This window comes from Neoarius graeffei, chromosome 2, assembly GCF_027579695.1.
Source record: "Neoarius graeffei isolate fNeoGra1 chromosome 2, fNeoGra1.pri, whole genome shotgun sequence".
In the NCBI taxonomy this organism is placed as follows: Eukaryota; Metazoa; Chordata; class Actinopteri; order Siluriformes; family Ariidae; genus Neoarius; species Neoarius graeffei.
In genome coordinates, this window is record NC_083570.1 from 20,800,544 (window position 1) to 20,826,418 (window position 25,875).

Below are 25,875 nucleotides of genomic sequence, written 5' to 3' on the forward strand. Positions count from 1 at the left end.
TTTGCCAGTCTAAAAAAATTGACTTTTTTTTTTTTTTGTATTTTGATTTGTCGTTTTTGTTTGATATTTCAAAAGTATTGTATGAACATTTTGGCACAAAATTGATTCCATAAACATCCTCAGAACAGTGAAAAGGTAGAGAAAGATATGAAATGAAAGAGAAAAAAAAAACCCAAACACTTGCATTGTTTTTGCTGTCGGGACGAGCGCCTCCCAGCAGCAGAACTTTAGTGCTCTGAGCGTGACCGTTCTGGCACGCCAAGTGTAGAGCCGTGTTCCCTGCCTGAAAAACGTCAAGAGAGAATGGAAGTAATTAGGCGTCACGTCATGCTCCGTTCACTCTTGAACTATGTCCCAATGAAATTTTTCAGCAATACATCAACAGGTATTCAAAAACAGCCCAATAATATACTCTTTCAATCGAAACAATATTCATCAAAAAAAAAAAAGACAGACAAATATCCTTCATCTGTATTCCATGCCATAATATACAAGGTGTAGCTACTAAAGGGGACATCATATTAAAAATTCACCTTTTACATTTAGGCATCTGGACTGCCCGGCAACCCGCACACACTGAAATAAGATGAACTGGTCAGTTTCTTTTGTGTTGCTCAATTCAGAATACATGTGCTTCAACAAGCCGTTTCCATATCGCAAGTGGAGCTCATTAGAATAATCCCGCCCCCTCATCAGAGTACCTCCACTCATGGTTTGAGAACTGCCTTTGCAAATAATCAATCAATGAGGAAAGTGCTGCATGACTGGCTGGTGTAAGAGGGGTTGGGGTGAGCAATGGCTCATTATCATTTAAAAGAACAGGTACTCAAATTAGCCATTTTGAACGGGGCTGTGGTGCTTTATTCTTGTGGTATTTTGATGAAAACACGTCTCCGATATTTCATTAAGACCTCAGGGAACTGTGTGGAAAAGGGTTATAATATAATATAATGTCACCCATAGGTGCTAAAGAAGGCAACTGGACTTACTTGAAATTCTTGAAGACGTTTCACCTCTCAATAGAATTCTTCAGTTCTGTCTGACTAGTGGGGAGTTCCAGGTATTTATCCTCTAGTGGACCAAAAGCAACCCTAAGGAGAGTCATTGAGGTCACATGGGTCGTTGACCCTCTCAGGTCATCCTGTCTGTGTTAGGATCACTGGAGGCCAGGTGTGAATGGTGTTAGCAGCCTAGAGGGTCGTTGGCTCTCTCTGCTATCATGTGAGTCATTGAAGTCAGCTGAGTCTTGGGTGGTGTTTACATTAGACCGTATCAGCGGATCATCAGATTAACGTTTTTAAAACGATTCGCGTGCACACAGCAACGCCAATACACGGATACACTAATCACATGACTAATTAGACGGCACGTAAGTTGAAATGTGTCAGTGCGGCTCAGCGCTTCCTCCTCAGCGGCTGCGCTCCAAATCACTCCGCCCTGAACAGCGAGTGCCCTCTGGAGGGTGCGCACTCCGGCCCTGCGCAGCTCACAGAGCGCGCGAGTGAAGCGCACGAGCAGTGATTCGGGACTGACTGTGTGTGTGTGTGTGTGTGATCCCAGTGCATATCGGGCATGCGCAAGTCACTCACCACTTGCAAGTGGAAGGATGGCAAGCCTAAAGACAATCATAACTACACAATGGGCAGTATTTGCATCTTACCATGAACAACATTAAGAATGACAAAGCAAAGCATTATATTCATACTTTTATACTCTTTAATGAAAAACAAAAAGGTGATACAAGGCGGAAACAATAGCAGGAAGTGAAGTCTGCGCCGTTTTTCAGCAGTTGAGTCACATGACCAATGTGGCATGAACAACGCCAGCGAATCAGGAAGGTGGATGTCACAGTGACGTTGTCCAATGACGACGTCAGCTAGAGCTCAGCACTGCATTTCCTTGTATCTCAATGTTTACACAGCACCGGATCAGATACGAACTGGGTTGAATACGTGGGCCCTGGCGGATTCAAGTTGTTCCACCTGTGGAGTTGTTTCCTGGCATTTTAATGTGAACGGACAGTGCATCCGTGATGAAAACGAGACGGATACGGTCTAATGTAAACACCACCTTGGTGTGGATGTGTATTTAGTTTTTTGGGAAGTGTGCCAAGGACTGCATTGTAGGTGGCTGATAAGTGGTGTCTCAGACCACCTCCTCTGTTCAGTGATGGTCTTTCAAGTTGACGAAGATGGCTTCTTTTACTCCTCTTTCAAACCACCAGTCTTCTCTGGCTAGAATGCGTACACTGCAGTCCTGAAATGAGTGTCTTTTGTTATTGAGATGAAGATAGACTGAAGAGTCCTGGCCTGAGGAACTGGCTCTCCTGTGTTGAGCCATGCGCTTGTGAAGCAGTTGTTTCGTTTCCCCAACGTACAGGTCTGTGCATTCCTCACAGCATTGAATTCCAGGCCTCCAGTGACCCCAACACTTGCAGGATGATGGAGGGTCAATGACCCATGTGACCTCAACGACTCTCCTTAGGGTTGCTTTTGGTCCACTACAGGATAAATACCTGGAACTCCCCACTAGTCAGACAGAACTAAAGAAGCCTTTCAGATGAGAGGTGAAACATCTTCAAGAATTTCAAACAAGTCCAGTTGCGTTCTTTAGCACCTATGGATTACGATGACCTGGATGACTGAGAACCTTCACAGAAACATGATGTCACCTTTAAATCAGGAGACTGGGATGAACCATGTGGTATAGATTGGCAAGCATAAAGAACCCATGAAAGTGAAAGATTACGTATCACTTGATGTAGGCATGTTCTTCTGTCGTGTCGTAAAAATGGTAAGTTTAAATAAATAAATAAATAAATAAATAAATAAATATCGAGCAATGAATCAATTTGACATTTTTGGTGAAATTGAAGAAACAACGCACCAGCACACTCGGCGCTCTTAGTGAAGTAGGTTTTGGCCAAGAAACACATTGCAGTGCATGACCACCTTCCCTATTCACCTGATCTGGCACCATGCCATGTTTTTCTTTTCCCTAAAAATCAAGTCAACCTATTTCAAGTTTGTTCTAGAAGAGAAGAAGAAACCTTTAATTGTCACATGCACACTTCAAGCACAGCGAAATTCATCCTCTGCATTTAACCCATCTGAAGCACACACACCCAGAGCAGTGGGCAGCCACACACAGCACCCGGGGAGCAGTCAGGGGTTCGTTACCTCGCTCAAGGGCACCTCAGCCCAAGGCTGCCCCATGTCAACCTAACTGCATGTCTTTGGACTGTGGGGGAAACCGGAGCACCCGGAGGAAACCCACGCAGACACGGGAAGAACATGCAAACTCCACACAGAAAGGCCCTCGCCGGCGGCTGGGTTCGAACCCAGAACCTTCTTGCTGTGAGGCGACCGTGCTAACCACTACACCACCGTGCCGAGAAGAAGAAAATGACAGAGCTTTTGAGACAACCAACAAAACTAACGGAAGAAGGTTCAATGGAAGACCATGATGCAGTGATATGTAGTTGCAGAAGGGGAAAGGAATTGAAATGAAGAAAAATTTTAATTAAAACTGTATTAGACCATTTGTCTCCTTATTTCATAGCCACACCTTGTACAGTCTTTGGAACAGGTTAATGGGTTCTTTCAAGGATTTTTTGGATAGTCCCAAGTGCAACCCGTTTTAAGAGAGAAACTGTTTTAAGCGAGGAGAAACAATCAAGAAACCCTTCAGACTCTCTTTTGCTGACTGTACATCATGTACTAAGATTTAGACAATCGCAATGAATGTTGAAAATCCAAGACCCCAGATATTCAGTCATCAAACCTCACATGCTGTAAGACCTGCCCAGAATAAAACACCATGTTTGTCATGTCTGAGAAACGACTTCATTCCTGCTGTCACTTATTTTATAGCCTCTCTTTTTCTCTCATTCTTGAAACTAATAAGACAAAAATGCTGCTTGTCTTGTTAGCGAGAAACAACACAGCCGTCTGTCCTGAAAACTTACAACACTACATCGAAATGCTTCAAAGTGCAGACACTAGACTCCTTCCCAAAATGCTAAAGCAACACGTCAACACCGTTTGACCAGTTAGAAGCAAGATCGACAGTTCTGTTATATAATCGTAAATAACAAGATCAGTTGTGAGCTACTGCTCACGTATGTATCCCCCCGCTCTTGCTTAGATCAGAACGCAAGCAATCGAAGGAAAAGGACACTTATTATGAATGTTGACTTCAACAAATAATTAACCCTGAAACAAGTAAGTAAAGAGCAGTGTTCTCTCCAAGGATTTCAAATAGCATCCTGGTAAACTGTCATTTTGAAATAGCGTCAAAATCCACCATATATGTTTCGGAAATACATTCAGTCGGTAAACAGGAAGTCTATGTGCGACAGACCTGAAAACGGTATACACAGTATAGAACTCCAAGCTGAAGCTCGGTACCAAATATCAAGCAGTTCTGATTTGTAGTTGCTGAGAAAAGTGTGATGAAAATTTTGTAAATATGTTTCATAAATACATTCAGTCAGTAAACAGGAAGTCAATGTGCGACAGACCTGAAAATGGAATACATGGTATGGACCTTGTGCGCGTGACGTCACAGTCACGTGATTATCTGTTTACACTGCCATATTGGGGATCACGCTTTCGCAAGTTTGATAGTGATACCCACTGTCGCGATGTCTTCTTCTCAAGTCTGCCTCTCGACTTATGCTGAATCCCTGGATATCACAGCAAAAAATCGTTATAGAGATAAGATTGCTGTCTTAGGGGTCGACCCATATATGATTAGTAAGAGTGAAACCAAATCTGCACTTGATTGTTCAAGTAATGAGCTGCCAGACATAAGTTACCCCGATGTATATCATTATCTCATCAACACGCCAGGGGGTTACAGTGGTCAGTCACTAGAAGCGTACAGATGTTTCTCCTCAGGATGAGTACGGAACGTGCTAGTTCATATGCGTGAAAAGCGTTTTGTTATTTCTTCACAGGTGCGTACCATACGTTGACTTTTCAGAATCGATCTTATTTGCATATCGCTATTATCGATGTTGAAACGAAACATACGAACAATGTCCATTTTAAAATCGTAATTTTTAAAATCTATTCTTTACATAAAATCATTTACATCACCATGTTATAACTTATACCATCATTATGGCGTGATACAACGAATCATGTAGCATGATACTGTTTTTTAATTAGTAGTAGTACTAACTATTATGTATAGAGGATGTGCAGTCACGTGACCCGTCCGTGCTTACTCCGCCATATTGGACGGCTTCAGGATTGTTTACCTTGCGTGAGCGTAATGGATCCAGGGAGTAATCCCCAAGGAAATTCGGAAAATACCCCATCTACATCGCACGATAACTTGTCCAAGTTTGTTCAGCATCTTGAAGGTTATGTGAGGCAGCGTTACATGGAAAAGTGTTCCAGGTTGGGGATTGCAGATCCGTACAACTTGCCGCAATCCTTGTTCAGGGAAATTCGGAGCTGCGGTGCCGGCGATTTGCCCGATCTGGCCTACCACGACATTTACAATTTTCTTGTTAATCGTGAATCGTGTTACACTGGCAAAGCCCTCAAAGCTTACAAGAGCCTGGAAGCTTATAAATATTTTGTTGCGGGATGGGTATCCCAACTATACCTCTGGAAGGTTCCGAAGAAGAATGTCTACTTGATAACCTCACGGGTAAGTGGCATTAAGACGTTTATCATAAAGAGACTATGCAGGACGTTTTATCGTAAGAATGTTCGAAATCTAAACTCAGTTCCAGATATGAGAAGAAAACAGTAAATCAGAAAGCTGCGCACATTTGCGCAGCTTCCGCGAAAACGTGCGCAGCTTTCTGATTTACTGTTTTCTTCTCATACTTCCTATGTTTCATGGACTGTAACGGCATTTGCTTATTTAGTAATTTTAATACAGAATTTACTCTGATGAAATTATTCAGACACTCCAACGCCCCCCCCCCTAAAAAAAAATCGGATCTGCACGATTCAGCCATGAAAAAGGCGGCATCCGCCGTTTGCATCCCTGTTTAAACTCATAGGTTAACCGACTTTAACCGGCTAATGAGGCTCGGTGGTCAGTCAAGATTTTTTTTAGTTTTCGCCATCCCTACTATGGATTGGCCTTTCAAAGGCATATATGAGCCAAAAAGATAAAACATTGTCATAGACTAGGCCAGGGTAGTAGGGCTAGGCATAGCCATTTTAAACGTTAGAGATCAAACAGACTGACGGCCACAAACACTGTTCTGTCTAGTTTCTAAGTATGCAGTTATCATTCAATCCGAAAATCAACTTAGATGTATTAGGAGTATTGAATTAGAAGATTACACCTACCTGATATGAAGTGTTCACTACAAATTTGGCTGGTAGAACTGGGGTTCCAGTTTTCTCTTCACACAGCGGACACCCATTTTGCGCGTCTCCTCGTCTGCGGGGAATCTATAAAATGACAGGCCCTCCTTTTGGCCCTGTCTATTGGTACAACCAAATGCTGAACAAGATATAACCATTCTCGAAAGATCTACTCCCACACACTTGATAATTAGAACGGGTTTGTCCAAGTTCTATGCGCGGCCTTGCCGTCCAAAATGGCTGATAAACAAATATCACGTGACCTCGTGATGTCACGTGCACGCTCTCTATAGATATTACTAGACCTACTACTAGTTTTAGTAATGGCGATGTAGAATGCCACGAGTCAGGGATTTAGGAAACATAAAAATTGAAAATGCACAAGCGTATCATGTTTATTACAGAAATGTATATTATTTACGCGTTATACTGAAACAGTTAACGTTACAGGGGTAGAAGCCACTTGCCTGACACGAAATGTTGGGCACACAATCTCGAGTGTTCGCTTGGTTCCCAGTCAACACGTTTAACGGCAGCAATCCACTTCTTCCTTCGTTCTTGATCAGCGGGGAACCGGTAAAATGATAAACCCTTCGTGCTTTTTCTGTTTGAGCACCCTACTGCCACACAGCAAGCCATTCTGACTGAAAATTTTAATCAATCTCCAAAAATTTCCGCGTGTGAAGTGAGCTGCGGCTTGATACCCAATATGGCGGATAAACAAACTTGACCTCTGACCTATGACGTTGGTGCACAAGGTCCATAGAACCCCAAGCTGAAGTTTGGTACCAGATATCATACAAAAGTGAGTATGGCTTTTGTATGATATCTACAATAAAAAAAAAAAAAATTAACATACACCCATGCCCCTTACCCAAACAGTACACCATTAAAAAAAAAAAAAGAATTCATTTCATTGCATTTATAAGCATTACATCAGTGCCTGCATGTCATGTAAGTAAAACTTGTGAAACCTTAGTATCTGGTGTGTGTGTGTGTGTGTGTGTGTGCGCATGCATATACGTGCATGTGTGCGTTGTGCTAAATGACTCTCATTAAATGCAGTTGATTTATTACAGCTCCTTGGAGGCATTTCAACATCCTTTCGCCACACCCAGAGCTACACAGTAAAGGTGATGCCCTGAATTAAAGCTGACAAAATGCAGTAAATCTGATGCAAATAAGCATTTAGCTAACAAATAAGGCATGCTCCTGCGGGAAAACTTCATCATATCATTTTTAGCTCCATTCATACAAGCCTCTAGTAAAGAAATGCCAACTTACAGTGGTGCTTGAAAGTTTGTGAACCCTTTAGAATTTTCTATATTTCTGCATAAATATGACCTAAAATATCATCAGATTTTCACACAAGTCCTAAAAGTAGATAAAGAGAACCCAGGTAAACAAATGAGACAAAAATATTATACTCGGTCATTTATTTATTGAGGAAAATGATCCGCTATTACATATCTGTGAGTGGCAAAAGTATGTGAACCTCTAAGATTAGCAATTAATTTGAAGGTGAAATTAGAGTCAGGGGTTTTCAATCAATGGGATGACAATCAGCTGTGAGTGGGCACCCTGTTTTATTTAAAGAACAGGGATCTATCAAAGTCTGATCTTCACAACATGTTTGTGGAAGTGTATCATGGCACCAACAAAGGAGATTTCTGAGGACCTCAGAAAAAGCGTTGTTGATGCTCATCAGGCTGGAAAAGGTTACAAAACCATCTCTAAAGAGTTTGGATCCCACCAATCCACAGTCAGACAGACTGTGTACAAATGGAGGAAATTCAAGACCATTGTTACCCTCCCCAGGAGTGGTCGACCAACAAAGATCACTCCAAGAGCAAGGCGTGTAATAGACGATGAGGTCACAAAGGACCCCAGGGTAACTTCTAAGCAACTGAAGGCCTCTCTCACATTGGCTAAATGTTCATGAGTCCACCATCAGGAGAACACTGAACAACAATGGTGTGCATGGCAGGGTTGCAAGGAGAAAGCCACTGCTCTCCAAAAAGAACATTGCTGCTCATCTGCAGTTTGCTAAAGATCACGTGGACAAGCCAGAAGGCTATTGGAAAAAATGTTTTGTGGACGAATGAGACCAAAATAGAACTTTTTGGTTGAAATGAGAAGTGTTATGTTTGGAGAAAGAAAAACATTGGATTTCAGCATAAGAACCTTATCCCATCTGTGAAACATGGTGGTGGTAGTATCATGGTTTGGGCCTGTTTTGCTGCATCTGGGCCAGGACGGCTTGCCATCATTGATGGAACAATGAATTCTGAATTATACCAGCAAATTCTAAAGGAAAATGTCAGGACATCTGTCCATGAACTGAATCTCAAGAGAAGGTGGGTCATGCAGCAAGACAACGACCCTGAGCACACAAGTCGTTCTATCAAAGAATGGTTAAAGAAGAATAAAGTTAATGTTTTGGAATGGCCAAGTCAAAGTCCTGACCTTAATCCAATCGAAACGTTGTGGAAGGATCTGAAGTGAGCAGTTCATGTGAGGAAACCCACCAACATCCCAGAGTTGAAGCTGTTCTGTACGGAGGAATGGGCTAAAATTCCTCCAAGCCGGTGTGCAGGACTGATCAACAGTTACCGGAAATGTTTAGTTGCAGTTATTGCTGCACAAGGGGGTCACACCAGATACTGAACGCAAAGGTTCACATACTTTTGCCACTCACAGATATGTAATATCGGATCATTTTCCTTGATAAATAAATGATCATGTATAATATTTTTGTCTCATTTGTTTAACTGGGTTCTCTTTATCTACTTTTAGGACTTGTGTGAAAATCTGATGATGTTTTAGGTCCTATTTATGCAGAAATATAGAAAATTCTAAAGCGTTCACAAACTTTCAAGCACCACTGTATTAATATTAAAGCTGTGTGAATTAATAAACAGCTTCTGACCAATCAGATTTGAGAATGCAACGGCACTGTGGTATAAATTATTTTTATTACTTGTAGTAATAGTAGGAGTATAGATCCCATGCTGTACGTTGTGCTTTTATTTAGAAATACCTCGTGTATTCTTAAGGAAAACATGCAAAACCAGATGACCCTTGCTGCCAAAGTCTTGCACATTAATTGTGGGTGTTTGAACTCACGTAAACCTTTAGTAAATCACGGCACGATTTGTAAAAGTACCTTGTTTCTTGCATGGATGTTAGCCCCGGCTTTAACCAATAGTTTGACAGACTGACTGAAGCCATGCCACGAAACCTCGTGCAGCGCCGTGTTTCCATCCTGTCCGTTTAAACGGAAGAAAAATGCTGTAAGGATTCTGTGTAAATGATGCATCTCGGGTGCAAAAAACCCCCAAAACAAAAACAAAACAGTAATATATCAGGACAAATCTGGACATGTGTGTGTGTAAGTAGATAAATGTTCATGTGCATCTATGGTTATGGATCAATGCATGCAACTACCGTGGTGTAATTAGAAAGTGTTCGGATTCCTGCACGTTATCCTGAATTTATGTTACAGCCTTTCGAAACAATAATGAAGCAGAAAAATTTGAAACGTGTGTGCGTGTTTCACCTTGTCTTGCCTGTCCAGTGCACACCCTTCCTGAATGAGCGCTGTGATGACATCACTGTTTCCCACCACAGCTGCTCTGTGTAATGCTGTCTGATCGCCCTGGTGACAACAGACCAACATTTACATCATCAATTTAACAAAACATTTGGAATAATTACATCAAACCAGGAACTGGTTGAACACGTACAGCCGTTTTGTTCTTTGGTGTTACATTACAAAGATAACCTGAAGCAGACTTGCTGGAAATGAGAGATGAGGTGTAGATCGTCCCACTGAGCTCTGATAGCATTAACTAATTATTATCATTATTGCAAAATAAACTGGATGACTGAAAATATTCATCAGCATACTCCTCTATCTTGTTTTCATCCCTCCTCCACAGCAATGGAGAGATCATAGATTGGATAGGAACGATACGCCCGAGCCAGGAATTAAAGTTTTTAGACAGTGACTGCTGGTTCTGGTTTTAGTTTTGATTATAGCTGAGAATCGGGGCAAATCTTTTGAGCGAGGTATGCTTTAAGGCATGCTTCCAGAACTGTGCAATAGCCAGCACTAAATTAAGCCCTACTTGCAGGCATTAATATAACGTCACCAAATAACATGTACAAACCAGCCAAGAACACCACAGCCAACCACATTTGCTAGACCATGCAAAGCACGAAATGCAAAAGTGGTTCATGCTCTTTGAATACAACAAAAAAAACAAGCCAGACTCGAACCAGACTCTACGAGTACAAGGTTAGTTTTTGAATAATAAACAATTCATGTCATCGGTCTGTTTTATCATTACATTGGAACGAGTCATATACATGACAATCGGAAGACAATCTGGCACAGAAAAAAGATTCTTAAAGGATATACGCAGAACCTTTATTTTTAAATAAATTTCTGAGTGGATAGTATCTCCATCCTTGACTCTTGTATGCTGCATAAATGGGAATAAAAAATATATATTTTTCAGAGTTAAAATCGACCACAACGTTGGCATTTGAGCTGCCCCGCTGAGCCAGCCAGCCCTGAGTGCGTGACATCACTGCAGTAACCGGTTTTAAGGCCGAGGCCTTTTACAGCTATAGACCAAAAGTCATATAAATAAAAATGTATGGTGAAAGTAAGAAATACCGTTACCGACTTGCTCAACTAAGACTGATTTGACTTCATTGATTGTGGGTTGACTCTCATTAAAACAGGATGGGTGTTATAACTTATGCAACATACATGTACATGCATGCATTTTCACTGATAAAACGTAAAAGGCTAATTAAATAACCAGATGAACTGAGACAATCACATTCTGAAGCAAATTAAATAATCTTATACCGGTAACTTAAACACACAATACAAGTTACATGTATTAATCTAAATGCAGGTAAACAACGTGTGTTGTTTTTGTTGTTTTGTATCCAAATAAGAGTCAGAGCTTACCCGTCTGTGTTCTCGCTTCCTGAAGGCCAATCTTGTGGCCGATTGTTTTGAAACAGTCTGACTTTCAGTTGTTCGTTCAGTTCTCCATTCATTCACTTCTTCCACGTAAGGGCGAGATGGCAGCAATATCCAGCGGAGAAATCAGACAGCTGGTCCACTCATTCTCCATTTTCTCCATACTGAGTACTCCGCCATTACTCCTCAGCTCAGGCAATTACTAAAACCCGGGACGGGACGTCACCGGTTTTAGCAACAACCGCGGGGAGGTCACTGCCCGAGCGATAATGTGTCACATCCCGTTCCATCCTGGGTTTTACCAAAACCCTTGGCTCACACTCCGGGAGAACTGGTGCAACTGAACTTACTTTCCTTTTCTTGTAGCTTTCTTTTCCTTTAATTGTTGGTACTGCACCCTCTTTCAATACGGGCTTATAGCCAACACTCCTCAACAGATCAGAGGTTTCGTACAAGTCTTCAGTAAAATGTGCAGAGCAGAGGAGAGACCACTTCGTAGGCGCCCAATGTGCCCGTGAACCTCTCACAAAACGCATCCAAATCTTTGCAGTTTGAACATTCTTGGGCCATGAATGCAACGTAAATCCACCTTCTGTCGTGTTGCTGCACCCGCCAGCAACACATCTACGTGGCATGGCGATAAATTAGCTCAAAATGGAGGATCAGAGTTGCAGTCAGCTCTGTTTTTTTAGTATCGCGGAAATGGCGACGAGACTGACAGACTTCCTGCTGTGACGTTATAGACGTTACTCAGACCGCTACCTATATGAATCACTTTAATCGTAAAAATGATGATATTAGATTTATTGGTAATGCTTAAAACAATTCCTGTGCCATTCTTGAGGTCTCAAGGCATTTATAAAAAAAAAAAAGTGAGGCCATGGTTCTGCGTATCTGCTTTAAGTCCCCATCAGTAGTAGTTTCACCAACAAAGTGGTGATGATTGCTGAAACATATTTTTCAAGCAGTTTACTGATTGGAGTACTCACGTCATCCTGAATGTCCAGATCGCAGCCGGCTCTCAAAAGGATCTTCACCACCTCGATGTGGTTCTTATAGGCGGCCAAATGCAGTGGAGTCCGGCCATACTGCAGACACACACACAGTCTTATTAATATATTTGTGGAGTACTTCCCTTGAAATATCTACAGCTAAACCTCACCCTAAAACCAGGTGAGACAAGAAGTTAGTTAATAAATCTATAATTTGTCCACTTCTGAATATATGGGCTTGGGCTTACAAATGCCACAAATATCTAAGTGTCCAGAAGCATCTTTTACGCTCACAAAATGGCGCCCATCACATAATAAAGGGAGGTTCGAGTTGAAGATGGCCATTTTGAACATACTTCAAATATAGCTGCAGTAAATCCTCAGGCCAGTCATTTACCTGTATATATGTTTTTGTGTGGGCGGCACGGTGGTGTAGTGGTTAGCGCTGTCGCCTCACAGCAAGAAGGTCTGGGTTCGAGCCCCGTGGCCGGCGAGGGCCTTTCTGTGCGGAGTTTGCATGTTCTCCCCGTGTTCGCGTGGGTTTCCTCCGGGTGCTCTGGTTTCCCCCACAGTCCAAAGACATGCAGGTTAGGTTAACTGGTGACTCTAAATTGACCGTAGGTGTGAATGTGAGTGTGAATGGTTGTCTGTGTCTATGTGTCAGCCCTGTGATGACCTGGCGACTTGTCCAGGGTGTACCCCGCCTTTCGCCCATAGTCAGCTGGGATAGGCTCCAGCTTGCCTGCGACGCTGTAGAAGGATAAAGCGGCTAGAGATAATGAATGAATGAATGAATGAATATATGGGCTTGGGCTTACAAATGCCACAAATATCTAAGTGTCCAGAAGCATCTTTTACGCTCACAAAATGGCGTCCATCACATAATAAAGGGAGGTTCGAGTTGAAGATGGCCATTTTGAACATACTTCAAATATAGCTGCAGTAAATCCTCAGGCCAGTCATTTACCTGTATACATGTTTTTGTGTGGGCGGCACGGTGGTGTAGTGGTTAGCGCTGTCGCCTCACAGCAAGAAGGTCTGGGTTCGAGCCCCGTGGCCGGCGAGGGCCTTTCTGTGCGGAGTTTGCATGTTCTCCCCGTGTTTGCGTGGGTTTCCTCCGGGTGCTCCGGTTTCCCCCACAGTCCAAAGACATGCAGGTTAGGTTAACTGGTGACTCTAAATTGACCGTAGGTGTGAATGTGAGTGTGAATGGTTGTCTGTGTCTATGTGTCAGCCCTGTGATGACCTGGCGACTTGTCCAGGGTGTACCCCGCCTTTCACCTGTAGTTAGCTGGGATAGGCTCCAGCTTGCCTGCGACCCTGTAGAACAGGATAAAGCGGCTAGACATAATGAGATGAGATGAGATGTTTTTGTGTTATTAAAACACTGATTTATGCCAACAATGCTAAGCTATGCTACACTGTGTGAGCATGCTAAGTGATCGTGATATTTGTTTGGCATGCTTGCAACTTGTTTTGTCTAGCTCCAGTTAAATCCTTGAAATGTACCTTCGCTTGCACACCTGCTCTCTGTTTGTCATAAGGCTATCCTGCTCAGTAATTTTCCATCACCCGTTGAAGCTACCCTGTCACACTCGGCCAACTCGGCTTCCTGAAATTACATTTTCCAAATCATATCGTGATGACACGCTCTTGAAGGCGGATATACACCGATCAGCCATTTAAAAAAAAAAAAAAAGGGGTGAAGTGAGGTGAATACCATTGATTATTTAATTACACTGGCACCTATCAAAGGGTAGGGTATGTTAAGTAGCAAGAGAACAGTCAATTCTTGAAGTTGATGTGTTGGAAGCAGAAAAAAAAAAAGGGCAAGCGTAAGGATCTGAGTAACTTTGACAAGGACCAAATTGTGATGGCTAGACCACTGGGTCTGAGCATCTCCAAAATGGTACATCTTGTGGGGCGTTCCCAGTATGCAGTGGTTAGTACCTACCAAAAGTGGTCCAAGGACGGACAACCGGTGAACTGGCGACAGGATCATGGGTGTCGAAGGCTCACTGAGTCGCATAGGGCACGAAGGCAAGCCCATATGGTCTGATCCCATAGAAGAGTTACTGTAGCGCAAACTGCTGAAAAAGTTCACCTTTCTGTTTTTGCCACCATGAACTTTGTCAGCCGTTTGTGCTAATATATCCCCACCCCTTGACAGGTGCCATTGTAATGAGATAATCAATGTTATTCACTTCACATGTCAGGGGTTTTAAATGTTATGGCTGAATGGTGTATACTCACATTTGCCTTCCAATAAAGTGAGAAACATCTCTGGACAGATGTGTCCGAGTCAGCGACTGGCGCTCCTGGATTTCTGTGAGGCAGAATCTCCAAGGTGACAAAGGACTTATATTTCTAGATCACTCATACGTCATCAATTCATCTTTCTTCAGTACAGACCAGGCTTGTAGTACTCGAGTCCGACTTGTGACTCGACCACTGATGACTCGGACTTGTGCATGAACTGCATTTGGACTTGGAAATTGGAGACAAGGACTTGGATTTTTTCTTTATTTTTTGTAACATGCCATAATAATTTGGCATAACATTTTTACATCTACATTAATTTTGTACTAATTTCGTGCAAGAGTGTCACACCTGCGCGCCTTGGCGTGTGCATCAGATAGACTCTCGGGCGCGCCAAACGGACTATTGTGCACGTGCCGTGAACAACTCACACCTGCACAGGATTAAGGCGCAATCAGCACGCCTATATAAAAACTGTGAAAACACACTTACTTTGCGAAGTATTGAGTTGCGTTGCTGACACATTGCCAAGCCTTATTTCCTTGTTTGATTTCCTGATCCCTGATTTCCTGTTTTTCGTCTTTGATTCTGCCAAGTCTACGATAGGCTGTTTGTGCCTCCCTCGACCTATCGCCTGTTTCACCGTTTTACAATTTTACCTACCATTCTGGATTGTTTACCTGTCTTCATTTGTATTAATAAACACATCTTCTGCACTTACAGCCGTCTTCCAACCATCTCTGATGGAATACTTTGCACTCCCTGACAAAGAGAATGCACATTCACCTGTTCATACATCATGTTCAGGAACAAACTAATGTTAATGGTGCTAAAGCAGCCACCGTCAAATGGTGCGGTTGGAGTCTTGTTCTCGGACTCGAAATTGTTTTTAAATGACTCGGACTTGAACACTGGGGACTTGAGACTGGACTTGGATTCAAGGTTTAGTGACTCGACTACAACACTGGTATAGACAAATCAAAATCTATCACCAAGTCATTGATTTAATTCAGTTTGAGATTTCCCATCTGTCTTTTCTCTTAAACACCGTTATATTTAAGTATATTATTGGTAAAAGAATCATCTTTAAAATGGCAGATGCATATATGAACAGGTTCATGAAGTGTCCTCATGGCTGTATGATGCTACCAGGACATTTAATAATAACATTTGAAAATCATGATGCACCCCTACTTCAACTAAATTGGTAGAAAACTGGGTAAAATGTATTTCTATAAAATCACGAGAACATGAATTGAAAGAAAAAGCATTCAGAAAGAATCAGGGTGTTGAGCTAGATCTGATCTTTCACAAGATTAGCTGCTATGCTAATGCTTCTTCAGTCAAAACAATCAGGAAGAGATTGTATCACTTCTGTCTGTGTAATCTCAGGGTGTATTCAGACCAGGATAGTTCGATAGTTCACTTGCTTTGGTCCGAACCAAATGTTTTTTTTATTTTTTCATTTTGGTGCGGTTCGCTTTCACACTGTACATTTTAGTAAGCGGACCAAAATCTGTCAACAAAGCCACGCGCCCTGAGGTCGTTCAGCTATTGGTCAGAGACGACATGCACACAAAGCGTTAAGTTCAAAAGTAGTCATGGAGGCTTTCCGTGCTGTTATTCTTTTTAATGTCATCAAAGCTATATGTTTTTTCCAGTTTTTACTGTTTTCACAATTGTGCGATTACTATGCTGTTGTACAAGTAATTTATCAACGACGACGACAAAGGGCAAGGTGGCTACGGAGGATAGCGCAGATGAGCGCACATCATGTTGTGACAGTTCTGGCTCTTCACGCAATAGATGAATTTCTTTTTTGCGTCGCTAGTACCGCCACTTTTTGAAAGAATGTCCGATTTTAATGTAGGTCTGACGGAGTTTCTTCACTTTTAGCCGACATTGTTCTGGGGAGCGCGTGAACCCCTTCTCCTTCATTTTCTCACTGAATACAGCAACCACGTCGGCATTTTTGTGTGTTCTCTCCAAAAGCTCAGATATGTGGACATCTGCCCATATATCCACAAGGGTACGCGTTTCTTCCTCGGCCCACGTTTTCCCCCTACTCATTTTTTGTACTCTGTAGTCTAGCCTACCACTGGTCTGAATGACTGAACGACTGTTGTAAGGCTCCCTTGACAACCGCAACAGTGTTTGCACTTTGCGGTGGAGTGTCAAGACTCTGTTTCCCATAATGCTCGACAAATGACGGAAGCTCCCGAGGTACAAAAAAGCAAAACTGTCGGATTAGGTCCGGTCTGCTTTCACACCTCCAAAAGATCTGCACCAGGGTTCCTTTGGTCCGGACCGAGTCCGACCTTGCAGCTCGGTCTCGGTCCACTTGTTTGGTCTGGACCAGAGTTTGGTGGTTTGTATTCAGACCAACCCAAAAGGTCCGGATCAAGGGAAATTTGGTTCGTTTGGTCCGGACCAAACAACATAGGTGTGAATACGCCATCAAACACTGTTCAGTGGTCCATGCTGTAGATTTGCAAATTATCTACGTGAACATGGAGACTTACTGATACTGGAACTGTGCTGGAATATCTTTGACATTGTGTAAAAAAAAATCATAAAATAAATAAATAAATAAAAATGAAACCCCCTAGCATTTGCATTAGCTGATCACCCGTCTGCTGATATACCCACTACAGATAGCTAACTAGTTTCATTCAGCTAAATTATTATTGTCATTTTTGTGTCAATATTCTCGCCAAAACTGGAATTAAAAATAAAGCTACTGTTAGCTAGCCTTCATGTCGGTTTCTTCGTGAAAGGGACACTAATTTACCATCAGTAATTAAAATCAGTATGTGATTTGATTTGAGGCAAAATGTTTTTTTTTCTTTTGTGAAACTTTCTTATACTTTTACTGAGTTTGAAGCTGTACCTCAGTTTTTACCAGAGTACTTATTACCTCTTATCTCTGCCAACTTTGTTGGAAGAGATTATGTTTTCACCTCCGTTTGTTTGTCTGTTTCCAACTTAACTCAAAAAGTACTGAACGGATTTGGATGAAATTTGGAAGAAAGGTGACCCATGGGCCAAGGAACAATTGAATAGATTTTGATGCAAATCCGGATATGTATGTATACGCATCCAGGATTTTTTTTGTTTTTTTTGGTCTGTTCCCAAGGTAACTCAAAAAGTACTGAATGGACTTGGATGAAATTTGGAAGAAAAGTGGGCCGTTGGCCAAGGAACAATTGATTAGATTTTGTTGCAAATCCAAATTTGTGGCTTGGTGAAGGTATACACTTTACAGATTGCCCTTCTAGTTTTTATCTGTGTATATTAAATTGCACTTTTACTTCAAGAATTTCTGAAATTTTGGCACCTCTGCTCGTCAATATCCATTAACTGGGATTTCTTATTACAACCCCGATTCCAAAAAAGTTGGGACAAAGTACAAATTGTAAATAAAAACAGAATGCAATGATGTGGAAGTTTCAAAATTCCATATTTTATTCAGAATAGAACATAGATGACATATCAAATGTTTAAACTGAGAAAATGTATCATTTAAAGAGAAAAATTAGGTGATTTTAAATTTCATGACAACAACACCTCAAAAAAGTTGGGACAAGGCCATGTTTACCACTGTGAGACATCCCCTTTTCTCTTTACAACAGTCTGTAAACGTCTGGGGACTGAGGAGACAAGTTGCTCAAGTTTAGGGATAGGAATGTTAACCCATTCTTGTCTAATGTAGGATTCTAGTTGCTCAACTGTCTTGGGTCTTTTTTGTCGTATCTTCCGTTTTATGATGCACCAAATGTTTTCTATGGGTGAAAGATCTGGACTGCAGGCTGGCCAGTTCAGTACCCGGACCCTTCTTCTACGCAGCCATGATGCTGTAATTGATGCAGTATGTGGTTTGGCATTGTCATGTTGGAAAATGCAAGGTCTTCCCTGAAAGAGACGTCATCTGGATGGGAGCATGTTGCTCTAGACCCTGGATATACCTTTCAGCATTGATGGTCTTTCCAGATGTGTAAGCTGCCCATGCCACATGCACTAATGCAACCCCATACCATCAGAGATGCAGGCTTCTGAACTGAGCGCTGATAACAACTCGGGTCGTCCTTCTCCTCTTTAGTCTGAATGACACGGCGTCCCTGATTTCCATAAAGAACTTCAAATTTTGATTCGTCTGACCACAGAACAGTTTTCCACTTTGCCACAGTCCATTTTAAATGAGCCTTGGCCCAGAGAAGACGTCTGCGCTTCTGGATCATGTTTAGATACGGCTTCTTCTTTGAACTATAGAGCTTTAGCTGGCAATGGCGGATGGCACGGTGAATTGTGTTCACAGATAATGTTCTCTGGAAATATTCCTGAACCCATTTTGTGATTTCCAATACAGAAGCATGCCTGTATGTGATGCAGTGCCGTCTAAGGGCCCGAAGATCACGGGCACCCAGTATGGTTTTCCGACCTTGACCCTTACGCACAGAGATTCTTCCAGATTTTCTGAATCTTTTGATGATATTACTGTATGCACTGTAGATGATGATATGTTCAAACTCTTTGCAATTTTACACTGTCGAACTCCTTTCTGATATTGCTCCACTATTTGTCGGTGCAGAATTAGGGGGATTGGTGATCCTCTTCCCATCTTTACTTCTGAGAGCCGCTGCCACTCCAAGATGCTCTTTTTATACCCAGTCATGTTAATGACCTATTGCCAATTGACCTAATGAGTTGCAATTTGGTCCTCCAGCTGTTCCTTTTTTGTACCTTTAACTTTTCCAGCCTCTTATTGCCCCTGTCCCAACTTTTTTGAGATGTGCTGCTGTCATGAAATTTCAAATGAGCCAATATTTGGCATGAAATTTCAAAATGTCTCACTTTTGACATTTGATACTGTATGTTGTCTATGTTCTATTGTGAATACAATATCAGTTTTTGAGATTTGTAAGTTATTGCATTCTGTTTTTATTTACAATTTGTACTTTGTCCCAACTTTTTTTGGAATCGGAGTTGTAGAAGCATTGGTGAAATATCCATCCAAGGTTTACTCTTGAATAGAAAAACTGTTTTTTTTTTAAAAATGTATTAGGTCATACTGTGTGGGGTTTCAAGGTGTGGCAAGAGCAGTTTGGTCTCCTGGGTTTGGTTTTCCTTGACCTGGCTTTGGAGGGCTGCCATTTTCACCTGTCGTATTTCAGGTGGAGGCCCCTGGCGGGTTCCAAGGACAAAGGCACCATAGCTACAGCAATGTGACCTGGCGTGACCCCCAACACTGAGACACGGAACATTATCTCAGTCCATCCTGTATTTGCCCTGCAGCCACACACACACACAGTGCCATTTGCCTCTCTTTGATCTCTTGAAACTACATTCCTAAAAATCTTATAGTGAGCTCATTTAGGCAATTAATAACTAACTTGATGAGAGAAATGAGTCAAATGTGCATTTTACGAATCAGATCCAATATGATGGAAAAGACCACAATATAGTATTTATATCTATTTCTATTTAGATCTATTTCCTGGCTCTAATACCACCACCTGGAGTTTGCAGCAGGTGTATAATACAAGTTTACTTGGAGTACCTAGTGCTGATGAATGGATAAGCAGCAGTTCTTTGATGAACTGCTTGGCTTTATGCCTCATTCGTCAAACCCCATAAAGACGAAAGCTGTTTAAGGTTATGGCTCTGCTCCAGATCTTGCCTTGTACCTGCCTTTAGTCAGAGTTGTGAAATCTCCTGATCCATTTTCATTACTTCACTCCTACTCACTACAGTGGTTTCACTATGTTATTATCACTCATACATTCCACCACCCTTTCTTAGCAGGAAGCAACTGAAATCCAAGACCTACAGAGCCTAATCTAGGAATCTGAAAATAGGGGACAGATCCCTCACTAGTTGTAGAAACAGGGGACAGAAAAATAAGTAATACATTGGTAGATATTTTCAAGAGTACATCTATAAGCAGAACAGTTTTATTAATAAAACTAAATACATGTAACAAACATTCGTATCAGATGTTGATCTATATAATATAATTATGGAACTATACATATCCTTTAATACAGTGATATGAAAACCATATCAGCAAACACTTATCCACAGTTTATAGTATTGCACAAACATTATGATCAGATCTGAACTTCAAAAATGTAAAGATTTTAGATCAAAAACTATATGAAGAATTATATACTGCAAAACCTTACAAATATGACTAGTTTTCTGTTATATGACTAGATTACTGTTTTACTATAAATCATGTGACTAGCCGATTTTTACCAATTTGACCACCAGTAGTATAATGTTGCATTTCAAATATGACTAGGTTAATATTACATCATTTGATATAGTTAAGTCTAAAATCCATGTAGTCTTGCCACTATTAATTAATAATAAGATGAAAAATCTGACTTTCTGAATAAAATAAAATCACTACCAAATATTTAAAAATGCTAATCATATTTGTTTTGTTCAGACCACCTTTCATGAAAGTGAAAAACATTAAACAATCTACCTATGGTTAAACTAGATTTTGACATAAACGACTGGAGATAATCTCAAAATTCAGACTTCCTAAAAAGTATATAATCTCTATCATTTACAATCTTACGGTACCTACAATCACACAAGAACAGATTAAATATATTTCATAATATTTTTAAATAAAACTTACATAATACCAAACATTATCAAACTAATTGTATATTGGCATTAGGAAAATAATATCAAATTCAAACTTCAAAAACCATTATCAATCAGAATCAAATGACTTAGTATGTCTTCACACTGTCATAATTACTCTAAGATCATATTTGTACACAAACTTATATATATGTCTTATATATCAACTAAGCACCTTTACTATTTGAATATGATTAATAACATAATACTCACTTCTGTGTCTTCGTTTTGTTTCCTTTTTTCGTCCAAAGGTTTTTCAACGTGACCACGCGTTTTGACATTGTTATGTTTGGATGAGACAGAACGATATGCCATGTGCTTTTGGGAATTTTTAAAACACTTCACACGATTGGTTGAGATACACTGTCTTCCGGTTCAGTGACCAATGATATAATAGTTCACAAAACTGTTTTACCCGCTAAATAAACCATTCGGAATACTTCGGTCCTTTCCGATATTTTCCGATTGGTGTGTAAACAACGCTATATTTAGCGCAGTGCTTGCTAGCTGGTACTGACAAATTGATACACACAAGATTCAGTCAAACGCGACTACACGCTCTCTACTTATAAATGCGCGACAAAATGAATAGATACGCGATATCACTCTCGCGCCCAAAAAGTGGATGTGCGACAGAGATAAAAAACGCGTATTATCTATCAAAAAAAAAAAGCACTGAATAATACCATTTCTCAGATGATGTTCTAAATGGTAAGCTTCTGATAAAAAGGAAGGCAGCTATCCAGTGGCTTGTTTAAAGAGTGACATTTACTGTGTGAAGCTGGATAGCTGCCTTCCTTTTTATCAGAAGCTTACCATTTAGAACATCATCTGAGAAATGGTATTATTCAGTGCTTTTTTTTTTGATAGGTCCAGAGCCTAATCTAGGGTGCGTAATATGCGATAATACGCGTTTTTTATCTGTCTGTCAATGTGTTGGTGCTACAATGTGTTGGTGAAATATATTTATGGTTTCTTAAAGTCGAAGTATCAAAGTATGTCATAATCAGGAAGAAAATTATTGAAAAACAAAATCTGATTCTTCATTTTTGTTTTTGCCAGAATTCTGCTACAGCAACATCCAACAGGTTTTTCCATGCTGTAAAAGATAGCAAATCCTGTTCCAGGAATCTAAAAAAAAAAATCCCCCCACACACAGTACGCACACTGAGCAATGCCTGTTACAAAACCCATCTTTCAGTCTCCACTGAACAAAGCTCTTTATAGAAACATACCAGAGCCTGGCGACTCTGCTCACCTTGGTGACGGCAACTTTGGCGCCCTTGTTGATCAGCTGCACCACATTTTCAGCCTGGCCCTTGTGCGACGCTACCAGGAGACGCTCAGAGAGTGCACGTACCGATGCCGCATCCTGCTGGCTCATGAAGCAGAGGTGAACCGTGACCAATCTAACTCATCTTCAAAGAGTCAAGATAGAGCAGAGGCACTATAGATGTTAGAGCAATGGAAGCGGCATGTCCCCAATTGGGGCCTGTGGACGGAAAGGAAACACATGGGGCAAAAACGTGAGAGTGTGAAAAGAGGTGGAAAACAGGAAGGCTGTATGACGTGTGTGTGCGCTCATGTCCGAGAATATAGTGGTGGCCGTTGGGCCAATATGTGGACTCCCAAGCTCAATTTTTTTTTCTAATAACGAGTATTATAAAATAAATATAATTTAGTTTGCCATGAAATCCTTTTTGCATTTTTGTTCTTAGCAATTTAAACACAACTAGATTTACACTAAAAGTATCTTAAACAATGACTGAGCAACCAGGGGCTTCCTAAAGGGCAAAAATAACAGCGACATAATGTTAACTTGTTGAAATACAATACACCTCACCACAGACAACCCCATAACAGCCTGGAGCCACTCAACGCCGTGCTCAGGGTGAAGGAGATTTGTTAGAATTCTAATGACAGGAGCTGTTTCGACATATTACCCACTTCCATTCATCTCTCAGCACTGTCATACCAAGAAAAAGACAGGAAGTCCAACAAAAAAAGAACCCAAAACAAAAAACACTAACTTAACATTTAGTTGGCAGAGAACCATAAAAAACATACAGTATATCACTAACCCAAGTAATACCTAAGGCAAACACAACACCACCAAGCATATCTTTTTATCTCCACCAGCCCAGTACCTGGAAGCAGATTTAAAGGGCATATTCTGGACCAATTTCGTTTTTTTTTTAAATATAAAAGTATGTCCCTTTACACACTCACCCAGAAGGGTAATTTTGCACAAGGCCATCTGTCTACAGCAGAAAAAAATAAAATAAAACGTGTCTGGAAAAATCCCAAAGGAGTCTGGAGCCAGAATCGTGACGTTATCTGCGGAAGCGCGAGTAGGCTGTGCGAGCTTTGCAGACGCACAGCTTGTGAACAGGCAACTGCTTGGGGCCCCCTGAGAGTCGGGGCCCAAGGGCTTATTTATTTTGTTTTTTATTGTTCTTTACCATTGTATTTTCACATTTGGAATTTAAAAAAACTTTGGTTTCATACATTTTTCGTTGGTGTCAGATTATTTATAACATATTGGTGATGAACACTGGTCAGAAGGGCCCCCTGGAAATTTTTGCTTGGGGCCACAACAGACTCTAGAATCGCCTCTGGAGCTTTGCAAGGTTTAAGTGCACAGCCTGTATAGACCAAGCGCTCCCATTTCTCTCTCATTGTTCGGTCTTTTGGAAAACGATGAGTACTAATCCCATCAAGATTGGTGTTGCTACACCCTCCTACGATACATCTGTTAACCATTTTAATAATTACGCGATAACGTTGAAGAAATTTGCAGAAAACAACCAGGTCGTTTTCTCATAAACAAACCAGCGCTGACGTAGGATTCAGAAGGAGGCGTCCCGCAGATGATGTCACGAAAATCAATGTTTGCCGGGAAATCCAAATGCAAAGTTTTTTCAGAGGAGGACCAATTCGCCTCAAATGGCTTGATTTCAATTGAATTTTTCTGGTATTGCACAAGGTAAAAAAATTGCACAAAATGCAGAATGTTACAGATATTTGACCAAAGTTTAATATAAAATAGGAGAATTACATTGATCTTGTTCCTGAATTTACCCGTGATACGCACTTTAAAATACTTTCAAATGGGTTACTAGTCAACATTTCTAAACATACATACATGATACAGAACCAAGAAGAACATTCAAAAGTATTAACATTTACACACACAACTCTAACAACACATGTAGGTTTCAACACTCCATCAGCTTGTCTAATGAGTTGGCCAGAACAGGGTGAATAAAAACACTAGGCATGATGGAGCTAAGGAATCTAAGGAGAGGGTATTCTTATACATCAGAAGACTGTGCTACACCAAGGGTAGACAAGAATGCTCAGAGAGCACAATATCCCCCGCTGGCAACTATGCCATAACGCTGGTAAAATGCGACTGAACTGAACGAAATTGCAATATGCGTATTACCGACATATAGCAAAGAATTCTGCCAAGTTTCGTGAAATTCTTCCAAATATTGCGAGAGGAGTTAATTTCAGAAGGTGAGTACCCTTCCCAGGACAGACAGACAGACAGACAGAGCCACAAAACAATCCCCCTTTCGGCCAGCGGGGGATAAAAATTGTGAGGGAAGTTGATTTCAGAAAGCAAGCACACCTTGATGAAATTGCCAAAGTACAAGTTTGTTAATAATCAAGGCTATAACTCTGGTAAAAATTTGCCCAAATTAAACAATTTCAATATGCATATAATAGTCATATAGACCCCTTCGCATGTTTGTAAACAAACCGACCGTTGCCAGGATGCGCGCTGTAACTGTGGTAAAATGCGACTGAATTGAACGAAATTGCAATACGCGTACTACCAACATATAACAAAGAATCCTGCCACATTTCGTGAAATTCCTCCAAAAATTGTGAGAGGAGTTAGCCTGGGAAATCCCATGCTGCTTTGCACAATCGTTCCGATCTGAAAAGACAGCATGGAAACTATGGTCTAAAGGCTCGCCTGAGTTAGGGAGCCAATCAGAGAGAGTGGGGAGGGGTGGAAAGACGGTGACGCGTACTACTCGACAAACGGAAGCTTGTAGTTTATTTGGGACGGTTTACGGATCACATTTAACATGGCGTTGAATGTCCAAATACGGAGGGTCCAGCTTCTCTCATATTTGTCTTGCACAAACGGCAGTAATCGTTCAGTGCCATTGTTTTCCTATTTTTGTTTTGCCTTCTCTTTCTCTTTCCTTCTCTTCTTCGCCTCTTCGTCTTCTTTGTCGCTCTAACTACGTCACCGGGTACAACTGCCATGATTGGCCATGGGCTACGTATACGCCAAATGATAGACATTCGCAACATCCAATAAACGGCCGTTGGCAATCGTAAACCACACCTCCCCTACGAGAAATTCAATAGGTGGATTCCAGACCATATTTCACTTGTGATATGGTCTGGTGTTAACCAGACTAGAGAGGAGTTGATTTCAGAAGGTGAGCACCCTTCCTGGGACGGATATCGCCACGACATAATCCCCCTTTGGGCCTTTCGGCCAGCGGGGGATAACAATTCCAAGGAGGTTTTCAGTTCAGCTTGTCTGTTTGACTAAGCAGGATTGCGCAAAACCTACCAACCCGATTTCCATGAAACTTGG

The 25,875-nt window shown here is 41.2% G+C and overlaps 1 protein-coding gene across 2 annotated transcripts in view; it reads right to left on the reverse strand.

Moving 5' to 3' along the window:
* Window positions 1-25,875, reverse strand: part of ankrd6b (ankyrin repeat domain 6b) — a 97,393-nt gene that overhangs the window by 19,699 nt on the left and 51,819 nt on the right. For both annotated transcript variants that reach the window (XM_060913971.1, XM_060913972.1), the window contains exons 2-6: window positions 22,507-22,740; window positions 12,330-12,428; window positions 9,898-9,996; window positions 9,505-9,603; window positions 185-283 (exon numbers count right to left, since the gene is read on the reverse strand). In XM_060913971.1, the coding sequence (XP_060769954.1) occupies window positions 185-283; window positions 9,505-9,603; window positions 9,898-9,996; window positions 12,330-12,428; window positions 22,507-22,632 (522 nt within the window). In that variant the 5' untranslated portion in view covers window positions 22,633-22,740. The remainder of the gene's footprint in view (window positions 1-184; window positions 284-9,504; window positions 9,604-9,897; window positions 9,997-12,329; window positions 12,429-22,506; window positions 22,741-25,875) is intronic.